The following is a 12,975-nucleotide window of genomic DNA, read 5'->3' as shown; positions in this document are numbered from 1 at the left end:
CAGTGTGTGAATGTTTCTTGTGTGAAGATCCAGGTCAGTTGATGACAGCAATATACAGTGTGTGAATGTTTCTTGTGTGAAGATCCAGGTCGGTTGATGACAGCAATATACGGCGTGTGAATGTTTCTTGAACAGTAGATAACTGTAACTAAATCATATAGTGAAGCAAGTTACTATAATTATGTTTATTTCCCAGAGTAACTAAATCAGTATAGTTCTTAGAAAGGTATTGACAGTTATTCTCAGTGTAAGGTTGGAATTTTTATTGTTGAACTAAATTCGTTTGATCTGCTGTCTAATTCTAGTATATGCACTTGTTTTTAGTACTTGAAATGGAAGTATATTTATCAGAATAGTACTGGGCTGGCAGGAATCTCTGTTTGGTTCTTGAGGTCTCAGATTTCTGTTTTGTAGGATCAGAATAACCAGGTGTTTATAAATAATCTTATTGTCAGATTAGAATAATTTATTGTATAACTCCATTGTCTCAGGGTAAGGATTTCTAGAAGAATAATGCAGGGTAATAGGTTTTTTGTTTCGGATAGGATTGTTAAGTTTCTCAACTGATCATGTCAGATTAATGCTTAGAGTTCATCAGAACTGTATAACTTTGCATATATGTATAACCTCACTGCCCGTGGTCAGAGTAATACAGTTACAGTGTTTATCAAGCTTAACCTTATGGTTAGATTTAAACAATGCTGTGATTGTTGGACATGTCATTCTTGTTACAGTGTTAAGTACAGTGCCAGCTAACTATTCATTAAACAACTCTTCTGCTTGGTGTATGTGTGAGTGTCCAACATGAACTTTTACTTGCTCTGAATAAATTTGACAAGTACTTGTAGGTGGAAGTTTATTAACAGATTTAATGTGTGTGTAACCTCATTATTTGTTTATTAACAGATTTAATGTGTGTGTAATCTCATTATTTGTTTATTAACAGATTTAATGTGTGTGTAATCTCATTATTTGTTTATTAACAGATTTAATGTGTGTGTAATCTCATTATTTGTTTATTAACAGATTTAATGTGTGTGTAATCTCATTATTTGTTTATTAACAGATTTAATGTGTGTGTAATCTCATTATTTGTTTATTAACAGATTTAATGTGTGTGTAATCTCATTATTTGTTTATTAACAGATTTAATGTGTGTGTAATCTCATTATTTGTTTATTAACAGATTTAATGTGTGTGTAACCTCGTTATTTGTTTATTAACAGATTTAATGTGTGTGTAACCTCGTTATTTGTTTATTAACAGATTTAATGTGTGTGTAACCTCGTTATTTGTTTATTAACAGATTTAAATATTTGTTAACAGATTGTAATGTGTCATTATTTGTTTATTAACAGATTTAATGTGTGTGTAATCTCATTATTTGTTTATTAACAGATTTAATGTGTGTGTAATCTCATTATTTGTTTATTAACAGATTTAATGTGTGCGTAACCTCGTTATTTGTTTATTAACAGATTTAATGTGTGCGTAACCTCGTTATTTGTTTATTAACAGATTTAATGTGTGTGTGTAACCTCGTTATTTGTTTATTAACAGATTTAATGTGTGTGTAACCTCGTTATTTGTTTATTAACAGTAACCTCGTTATTTGTTTATTAACAGATTTCATGTGTGCGTAACCTCGTTATTTGTTTATTAACAGATTTCATGTGTGCGTAACCTCGTTATTTGTTTATTAACAGATTTCATGTGTGCGTAACCTCGTTATTTGTTTATTAACAGATAACCTCGTTATTTGTTTATTAACAGATTTCATGTGTGTGTAACCTCGTTATTTGTTTATTAACAGATTTCATGTAACCTGTGTTTATTGATTTAACCTCGTTATTTGTTTATTAACAGATTTCATGTGTGCGTAACCTCGTTATTTGTTTATTAACAGATTTCATGTGTGCGTAACCTCGTTATTTGTTTATTAACAGATTTCATGTGTGCGTAACCTCGTTATTTGTTTATTAACAGTATGTGTGTAACCTCGTTATTTGTTTATTAACAGATTTTATGTTTGTGTAACCTCGTTATTTGTTTATTAACAGATTTTATGTTTGTGTAACCTCGTTATTTGTTTATTAACAGATTTTATGTTTGTGTAACCTCGTTATTTGTTTATTAACAGATTTTATGTTTGTGTAACCTCGTTATTTGTTTATTAACAGATTTAATGTGTGTGTAACCTCGTTATTTGTTTATTAACAGATTTAATGTGTGTGTAACCTCGTTATTTGTTTATTAACAGATTTAATGTGTGCGTAACCTCGTTATTTGTTTATTAACAGATTTAATGTGTGTGTAACCTCGTTATTTGTTTATTAATAGATTTAATGTGTGTGTAACCTCGTTATTTGTTTAACAGATTTTGTTTGTGTAACCTCGTTATTTGATTGTTAAATGGATTTAACTTTAACTTTTTTGTGGTCATTTTAACAGTTCTGTCTTTATTTTCAGTAGGTGGACATAAGTGTGACAAGCATTTATTATAAAACTATATGAGTAATGCTGTATGCACTGAAAAAACTGTAACAGATTTCTTGTGTTTCCTTTCTTATTGTAATAATACAGTATTTTTAACAAATGTATAGAAGGAAACACAGTTTTACTGATCCTTGATTTTGTTTTAACTTTAATAGGGACATTAAACACATTGTAGCTCTAGAACTTGTTTATAAAAACAACTTTTTACATATATAAATGTGTTGATTACTAAACTAACTTACCAGTCTTGTGTCTATTATTCTCAGACTACAACATACCTCAGTTTTGTATACATACTCTAGACTACAACACACCTCAGTTTAGTTTACATGTGGTGGCTAATAGATATTTCTGTGTTCATTTATAAAGTTAAATTATTTGTAGTAAATTCTGTACTTTCTATTTTACCCTAAAATATTAAGTTTTGTAAAAGTTTTTGCTTTTTAAATAATTACATTTGCCCATGAATAAAATGATCTGACAGAATGAAAACTCCAGTGATACATTCTTGAAAATACCAAAAATATCTTATTTAAACTTGGGCTGGAGCTTGCACCTACAGTTGTTCGGTGCACAGATCTGTCTACTGTAGTGTGATGTTCTTAAACACCAGTAGGAACTGGATGTCTTCATTCATACAGTGTTTGTGATGTTGTCCAGAACTAGATGTCTTCATTCATACAGTGTTTGTGATGTTGTCCAGAACTAGATGTCTTCATTCATACAGTGTTTGTGATGTTGGGGGTGTTGTCCAGGTTTATGACCTTTAAAGTTACAATTTGAAAACAGAATATAGTTTGTAAAGTAAAATGGTATTATGTTGTTTATGGTACAAAGTAAGTTGGTTTCCCAACTTTTGTTCCATCATTACAGAATTCTTCAATAAAGTATAATTTTTCTTCATAACTATGTAAAAATAGTATCTATTTATAATCCTTCTAGCTGTATTGAATATATTGATATATTTCCAGTAGAAAATGTGGAGAGAATTATGTGAGTGTACTATAAACACACAATTTCTGGTGAGAACATTTTTGTAATAAAAGAATAAAACAGTTATATTAACTACATTTCATGTTTGAAGCTGTTTCAGGGCTAGTGCATAAAACTATTCTGAAACAGAATGCAATTTTCTATCAAATATCTAGTGTGTTGAGGTCACTTTATCTCAACTTTTATCAAAATGTGTAACACTTCCCTCAGGTTGCACTACAGGTTGTTTAAGACAAGACTTCTGGAAACAAGCCATTATTACATTAATTGTTGTTATGTTGATGCTACAAGTGTGGTTTTATTTATGACTATTTTTCACAGCATTCAAGTTCAGAAAAACAATTCCTTCTCTTGTTCTAGTTGGCACCTGGGAGACTATGGGAACTAATAAGTTTCCTCAAATTATTTAAGAAAGTTTTTATATCTCTTATGGTTTTTAAACTGCTGTGTTTTCATAAAGTACCAAATTGTTAATATACTATTCACTGTAGGCAGGGTCCTCAGGTCATATTAGGTTAAATAGTTTTGTTTTTGCCTGACATAACACTAAGTGTGGAGAGCAGCAGTAAATTAATGGGATTACAACACTAAAATACTGGGTTTGATTCTCCAATATGATCATAAAAAGAATGGTTGGGGCACTTGACTCACAACCTGCTGAATCAAATAGAATCACTAAACATTTTTGTCCTACCGTAAAAGTCATGGGGTGTAATAATGTGACGGTCAATCCCACATTGTCTGCCAGGAGGTCGGTGGTAATTTTACGGATTCACAGTAAAAAAATTGTTGTTTCAGCTTCCTGACAGAGTACAGATAGCCCATCATGTAATAACAACCTTCTATTTATTGTGTATGTTAGTTGTTACTAAGAACCCACAAAGTCATGGACCCTTGAGCCACAACTTAGAGGAATGTATTTAAAACCCTCTGACTTGTAGGTTAAATTAATTGTCTACCTTGCTTTATTGGATAAGTTATAAATCTGCCAATATAAAAAGTTATGTTCATGGTTTGTTTAACCTTTACATATTTAACCTTTTCACTAAGCTAGAGCACTAATCACTTGTTTTCCAGATTCTGTATCACTTTAAGAAAATTTTACTTTTAATAAAACAATAATGGTTTTACATGTATTTTTACTTAATTCTGTGTCCAGTAGTCAAAGTACAGTCACAACAGTTCATTACAAGTTTCTTTTACCTGTTGGAATTGTTTCGAACTAAAGATAGGAAAGTTGTGTTATTAAACATGCTTGACATGTTGCTAAGAATTTCATAAAACATCCTTTCAACCAAAACAACTTGGGTGCAGGGAAAACATATTTTTTCTTTTATTTTGGCATTTAATAGACTAAAAGGTGACAAGCTGTCTTCCCTGTTTATATAAATGAAGTTTTATATTGCTGACTTGACGTGTGTATGTACATATCTGTGGGTGTTTTTGTGTTGTCTTTTTCTTTCACTTTGGGAGACTCGTGGAATGGGATTTTTTATATCTACGTAAGTCAATAACAAAATGTTACTTTGATGTGACTGTTCCTGTATAGTTTTCTGCAATTACGAAAAAACACTTTGTGGTTGTACCAGTAGTTAAAAACAGTTTAGCTATTTACTTGTGGTGTTTACTAAGATGTTTTCCATGAACAAAAAAATAAAGTTAGTAACCAATCGTTCTTGTGTGAAAATGTTATTTGAATATTTCACCAACGTTGAGAAGTTGAACTTCCTTTGTGTATTCAATGGAGGTCGAGTACTGTTTGGATACGGTACTGCTATTGACACGTGTAAAACCAAATGAATAGGATATATCATCCTACCATTAAGAAGTGACATCCTGGTATCGTGTCTTCCGAACTTAGTGTATCATTTAGAATAAAGAACTTGAATATCTACTTCCTGGAAATGTAACGTTAGCCGTTAAAAGATTGTGATTTTGTAGAAACTAAATTATTTTTTGGTTAATTAGTGTGTGTATCGTAGGCCTAAAGTACCTGCGGACAAATTACATATTGGTAAATATCTAAACACTAAATAAATATAAAGTTTAAATACATAATAAACAATTGAACACCACACTAATGGTTTACTTGCTTAAAGGGAAGTGTTTTATAACTATTATATGATATAAACTGATATGCACAGAACAGTTTTATGGATCTTATAAAGAGAATATAAGGATTTTGGTTTTCATTGGTTACAATCAAACACACGAATATTCCACATCTTTGATTTTGGTTTTCATTGGTTACAATCAAACACACGAATATTCCACATCTTTGATTTTGGTTTTCATTGGTTACAATCAAAGACACGAATATTCCACATTCTTGATTTTGGTTTGTATTGGTTACAATCAGAGACACGAATATTCCACATTATTGATTTTGGTTTGTATTGGTTACAATCAGACACACGAATATTCCACATCCTTGATTTTGGTTTTCATTGGTTACAATCAGACACGAATATTCCACATTCTTGATTTTGGTTTGTATTGGTTACAATCAGACACATGAATATTCCACATTCTTGATTTTGGTTTTCATTGGTTACAATCAAACACATGAATATTCCACATTCTTGATTTTGGTTTTCATTGGTTACAATCAAACACACGAATATTCCACATTCTTGATTTTGGTTTTCATTGATTACAATCAAACACACGAATATTCCACATTCTTGATTTTGGTTTGTATTGGTTACAATCAGAGACACGAATATTCCACATTCTTGATTTTGGTTTGTATTGGTTACAATCAGAGACACGAATATTCCACATTCTTGATTTTGGTTTTCATTGGTTACAATCAGAGACACGAATATTCCACATTCTTGATTTTGGTTTTCATTGGTTACAATCAAACACACGAATATTCCACATTCTTGATTTTGGTTTGTATTGGTTACAATCAAACACACGAATATTCCACATTCTTGATTTTGGTTTGTATTGGTTACAATCAAACACACGAATATTCCACATTCTTGATTTTGGTTTGTATTGGTTACAATCAAACACACGAATATTCCACGTTCTTGATTTTGGTTTGTATTGGTTACAATCAAACACACGAATATTCCACGTTCTTGATTTTGGTTTGTATTGGTTACAATCAAACACACGAATATTCCACGTTCTTGATTTTGGTTTGTATTGGTTACAATCAGACACGAATATTCCACGTTCTTGATTTTGGTTTGTATTGGTTACAATCAGACACGAATATTCCACGTTCTTGATTTTGGTTTTTATTGGTTACAATCAGACACACAAATATTCCACGTTCTTCATTTTGGTTTTCATTGGTTACAATCAGACACACGAATATTCCACATTCTTCATTTTGGTTTTCATTGGTTACAACCAGAGACACGAATATTCCGCATTCTTCATTTTGGTTTTCATTGGTTGCAATCAGAGACACGAATATTCCACTTTCTTTGTTCTAAAAAAGGTTAAGCTGTTCCTACACATTACATGGAATGATTTCCTGGTGTTCTCAGAAGACTGTTTTCACGCATAATTTGGATTGGCTTCCCCGTATCTAAAAATATTAATCTATTCCCACACATTAGGTGAATGGCTTCCTGATATCCCAAGAATACTACGCTTTTTCCACGCACATAATTTGGAATGCTTTGGCTGATGTTAGGATATACTTTGTCCTGTTTGGCTATGTGCTTTGGGGGAAGTTTGTTATCTCATTTAATGTAGCTTTTGTACATCCAAATCTGATGAATAAGCTTGTTTATAGTTCCAAATAAATTTTATATTTTAGTTTCATTGGTCAGCTGTACTCCAAGCTCGCTTCTATTGAAAAGCTTTTTAAATTCATCTGGTGTTGTTTTGACTTGTAACTAGTTGAATTGTCTGCTAAAATTACGTCTTGTGTTTTATGATCACGGAATGGGCAAATAAGCAGTCGTCTGAAAATAAACTTCGTGTTTTACTGTAATATACATATACTCATGAGGTTTGTAGAAATACTGGTTTCACGGTGTAATTTTATGACATTTCAACTTTGCAATGTTATCAGTAGTTCTGTATGCAGAGGAAAACTTGTATAATATATAGTTTCCGGAAGGTGAAGAAATTAGTAACCATGAAGGCCCACAGTGTGTTGTGGAATACAGCATGGATACCTTATAAGTATACAATCACTTGAATATGGGAGTGTTATTAGAGATCCAGGAAAAGTCTAGGGTATAAGATGAGCCATTCAGGGATCTTTACGATGTTGAAGAGACATAACATCTACACATTGATGTGTCGCAGAAAGACATCCAATGTGATGAACACGTAATCTAACATTTAACCAGTCTGAAGCTGACACATTGATTACAGAGACTCTGGGAAGAAATAACGTCTCTAACTACAGTGTCTGTGAATAACTAACTGCTTTTTTTCATAAAAGTTCAATCAACAGAAAGCAAAATGTTTGAAAACGAAATAGAAAGGAAACTGTATTTTTTAAAGACAAAACATATAATTAACGTATGAACCAAAACAAAAGCATGCGGGTCATTCAGGTCAAATAGTACACTGTGATTAGTTGAAAAAAAAAAACAATCTTTATAGGTTTAATGACGGGGGCCGACTTTTTGTAAATTTGGTGCACATATGCAAAGGTTTCCTTCACTGCCCATTCAGGACATTTCTAAATTTATCTAGTGTAAGCTGTTAGGTGGAATTATATTACTAGCTCTGAAAATCGATTCATGTTGCTATCTAGAGTTAAGAAGTGGAAGCCATTTAGGTCTCTGTGACAGGTTTGGATTCACCTAAGTGGGTCATTTAGGGATGTGTTAGTCCTCCGTGTGTTAGGTAAGTAGTTGAAGTGTAATAGTGATGTTCACATACAAGTTGTTATCTTCCAACGTTTTATTTTATCGTCACCGGCATGAAAATACATTGAGTTTTAATTCATATAAATATTTATGTTGGACATGGATGTAGGCACGTCCAAGCATAAAGCAATAAGGTACTAATTGGAATATGGTTTTACTAATCTGTTTATGATACAGAGTAGTCATGCAACACCAGGACTGATAGGTTACAGAAAAAGTCCAGTGCTGGCCACCAGAATAATTCTCAGTACATCACTAATATATTACAAGATACCTGGGAATGACCAACTTTGCGCGAAATAAAAAAAAAAACAATCAAACTGGGAACTTAATTATGTCAGGAAAATTACTTCAAAAGAGAGTTTGTTTCCAAGTGAAAATCTACTTAGGTAGTTGATGATTATAGCTTGTATTTTTCAAGATGAGAAATTACACAATGTTGAAAAAAAATTCGGCACTTTGTTGTATAAAACTGGCTTCTCGTTAGAAAGAAATGGCTCTATTTAAATAAAACAATTGTCAAACACATTTTCCACTTGAATACAAGATTAAAACTTTTCAAAAAATGATTGAAAAAGACAGAAAAACCAATTTTGAATACAAAACAAATATAACGATTCAATTCGTGTAAAGAAAAATTAGAGCAGTTGAACCATCTTTCAAAAACTTCATTTAATTATCGTATTCAAGTTTTAGTTATAAGTGTTTACAAAGTATGATTTATCAAAGTAACACCATCTTTTTGAAAAACTCTGTACTTATGAACAGGAATCCAACATCAATTGTTTGTTTTAAAGCGAGAGTTGGTGAAACACTACTCTGGATCTGACCAACCCTCTTAATCCTAAGGAGAGTTGGACTAATAACCTGTATGAACAGTGAGAATCACAACTAATTGTGTGAAACTTGTAATCATGGACTATTTTAAAACAAGTTGTAGTATACGTAATTTTTGTGACAAGTGAAAGGTTACTGGCTTTTAAATTTCGTCTAGGTTTTAGCCTCTTAAAACCATACATTTTAATCAAGTTCCATTTGTTTGCCTTAGTAAAGTTATAAAATGCACAGAGAAATAAGTTGTTGACAGTACGAAACTCAATCAACTATCTTTACTGACCGCTAATAATTAGTTTTCTATATAAAACATATGGTTTAAATTCTTAACCCACGTGGTTAAACATTGAACTCGTATGTCGTTATTTTTTTAAAAAATAGTAAAGAACAGAACATAAATAGAGAAAAAGTGGATTCAAAATTTTAAACCAATTTTGATTTACTCATGATATCACTTCAGGAACTTTGTATATCACAACCTTCACGAAATGAGCCGTCTAAGTGAAGTTCTGATTGGTTACAAAGAAGTCACATAATATTTATTGCTTCAATACACGTACTTGTTTAACGAGATGAAAAAACTAAAGATAATATAAACTTGTGTTGATAAAACGTTTCTAATTATGAATGATGGTTCTGTAAGTTTGGTGCTCAAATTTTTACACTTGCCAACAATTTATAATACAATGTGACAATCAAGTAAACTTGTACAGACGTGCTTGAATATTATAGAACTATATATACCACGTTAGCTTAGAATTATATATATGTATATATATACGTAAACATGGTTAATTGGGTTTTAAAATACGTGCTTCGAAAATTTGTAGCGAAGCCAGCGCCCTCTAAAGTGGGGTCCTAATTTAATAGAATTTGAACGTGTGTACTACAGATACTGGCCATTTAGTCCTGAGATAAACATAAATCTAACGTATCTTCTATAAAAGCTCGGTCATAATAAATAAAGTTAGTGACTGATTTATTTCACCACTTTTTCAGTTCGTGGTGACTATAGAAAAGTACATTGAGTTTTTGTGTGAATATACTTTTTATGAACGTTATTTTTAACTGAAAAATCGTCATTTTCCTAATTGAAAATATTGGCCACTAGGGTCCTCTACACTGTTGGTCTGCTACTTTCTGACAAAGTTATTGTTGAACGTTCTACATACAGCCTTACCCATCTATCCTGTCAAGTTACTACCAAGTTCTTGTTGGTGTTATATTTTATTATATGGTAGATAGTTCTTGAGAACCTAACTTAATCTATTCGACATATGTTCTTTACCTTGCACTGTAAATATTCGCTGTACTGTTTGGTGTACATATTAAGTGCATCATTTGAAAACGTTTATACAACCGGTTTAGTCTTAAACCTTAACGGGTACGTGGGGTATTTCAGAAGTTTTCATAATCTATTTTTCGTACATTTCCATATTTATTCTGAGTACATGAGTATTCACACGTATTCAAAAGTAACTTATAATGTAAATATTTAAAAGTAAAGGCGTGTTTATTTTTAAACATTTCAATAGAGTTTTTAAACTACGTTTTTAATGTGTTCTTTGTTATTCGTGATTTTAACGCTAATGGAAATTATTAAAATACACAACTATTAATATAAATAAAATAGCGACCTCTAACCTTCGAATATATCTTTTATTACCCTAATTTCGCTTTACAACTTCTTTAGGAACAGATTATTCCATTTATTAACGAACGTGTAGGTTATAACCCGCTTCTGAAAAAATTATAAAACAAAATTAGTGTAATAAGAGATATATTTGAAGGGTAGAGGTCGCTATGTTATTTATAATTATATTAGTGACTTCGTTATCTTTCAAAATATACACCTTAGGTTTGCGTCTTTTTTTCTACACTACAGGTAACATATGCAGTGAAAACACTTTTACAGGGGTCACCACTTTCTTATCTTCTTTCCATATATATATTTACGCATATGGTAATTAAATAATTATTAGCTGTCACTTATGATACACGGATTTGAATCTCGATACAAATAGAAGAATTTCGCTCTTTAACTATTAAAAATTAAATGAATTAACGAAGTAACTCAAATTCCACCTTAACTTTTATAGCGGGTATTCGGCTAAATTGCAGGGAATACAACGGAAATTGTAAGAATAATCTGATCAGTGTAGCGTCAAGATTTTAAACATTTATGAACGTTCGTACCAAGTGTAAATTATAACAACGAATACAAATTACACGCGCACACTAACTACTAATATAATTGTTGTATAGAGAGTGAAAGGAGTCTGGTTCTTTCGTGATCAATTTCTCGTTCTTACAGAACGGACGTAATCAGAGCTTTAGGGCACTTTTTCCCGCTATCCTAAAGGAACCAAAGAAGACAGATTTTTTTATGCACAGTTTATGACTTATTGCATAAATTTAAAAAAATGTTCATGAAAAAAAGCAATGGCTGTCAGTGTCACAATGTTAAACTGCGTCAAGTCAGTGTTTTGATCTTCAAAATCTTAACAAAAAACTTCGAGCAGAGCGATATTTTTCTCAGTTTTTAAAACAAGCGAGATAAAACAGCACTTCTCTAGCGATTCGCTAAAATTATTCAACTTTCCCTGTTCTAACAAAAGCCTGTATCGTGGCGACGCCGTCCGGCTGTGGACGAGTCTGTGTACGCTCTGTGAATTTACCAAGACACGTGCGAGCCAGAACCTCTACTATCTCGAAGATGACCATGAAAGAAAACCCTATGTACACTCCCAAGATCCCTCCAACGTTTCCAGTAAGAAGTGAAAACTAGAAGAAGAGAGAGAAAAGTAATAATCTCAGTTAACGCTCGTGATCTAAAAATGTGTCCGCTAAATGACTCGAGGCTTACGTCATTAGGTGAAATCTGACACGAGACAACCGATGGAATTGGATTAAAGTTTGTATATTTAAATTTTAACGATTTGGTTATATGTTTCAACGCAATTCCCAAAACGTATAATTACATCCTAAATAAAGTTTTGCCTGAGATAATTATTATTTTACAGAAAATAGTTACCGTTTACAAATATTACTCTCGTTGAATCACTGAGAATGTATGCTTTATATTGCACGTCTTTAAATAGTTAAGTTTTAATAAAGAGTTCTTTATTCGTGATTTAATAAAACTTGAAATACTAACCCTAACCTATTAACTGTGTTTATATATAAATTCAGTGATGTTAAAACTCTAACGCAAACCAATGCGATTTTATTTACATGCTACAGAAATTTAACACGACTTTTTTTTCCTCAACCCAGTTGTGGAGGCTTGTCAAAGCTCGTTTGTCCTGATTTAAAACGTTGTTCACAGGTTAAATGATAGAGTTTGAATATCAGAATCAACAGGTAGAGGATAACTTACCGAATATTTAGGCTCCTGAAGAATTTCTTCATAACTCATTGACTGGAAGTATATCACAGCTTTCACTTTTTCTGTGCTAGGAAATAAAATCAGGCTAAGAAGCTGTTTAGAAACAATGCCGAAAAAATTCCAGGGTACGAAATATACTATAGTTAGTAAAGACCCTAAACATATTTCACAACAATTCCCAGGGTACAAAATATACTGTTTTCTTGTTTAAGTTAACCTTTGTTTGAGGACTTATTCAACAACATGTTGAGCCCAGGACGACCAGGTGACGAGGGTGCTCGATTCGTCGTCTGAGTGTCGCGGATTCCAATCCCCGCCTCATAAAACACGCTCGCCCTTTCAGTCGTAGGGCGTTATATGTGACGACCAATCCCACTTCACGTTCATTTTTATAAATCAGAGGAGGCTTTT

General features: G+C 32.0%; 1 protein-coding gene across 2 annotated transcripts in view; it reads right to left on the bottom strand.

Annotated features, from left to right (window-relative positions):
• Positions 1–12,975, bottom strand: part of LOC143234650 (degenerin-like protein unc-105) — a 49,469-nt gene that overhangs the window by 1,224 nt on the left and 35,270 nt on the right. Inside the window, exons 17-18 of one of the 2 annotated variants that reach the window (XM_076472161.1) lie at positions 12,556–12,631; positions 8,799–11,960 (exon numbers count right to left, since the gene is read on the bottom strand). In XM_076472161.1, coding sequence (XP_076328276.1) covers positions 11,766–11,960; positions 12,556–12,631 — 271 coding nt within the window. In that variant the 3' untranslated portion in view covers positions 8,799–11,765. Of the gene's footprint in view, positions 1–8,798; positions 11,961–12,555; positions 12,632–12,975 lie in introns of those variants that run through there. The other variant, XM_076472162.1, reaches the window with a different exon arrangement.

Source organism: Tachypleus tridentatus, chromosome 12 (genome assembly GCF_004210375.1).
Source record: "Tachypleus tridentatus isolate NWPU-2018 chromosome 12, ASM421037v1, whole genome shotgun sequence".
In the NCBI taxonomy this organism is placed as follows: Eukaryota; Metazoa; Arthropoda; class Merostomata; order Xiphosura; family Limulidae; genus Tachypleus; species Tachypleus tridentatus.
This window is presented reverse-complemented; position numbering and strand designations above follow the sequence as displayed.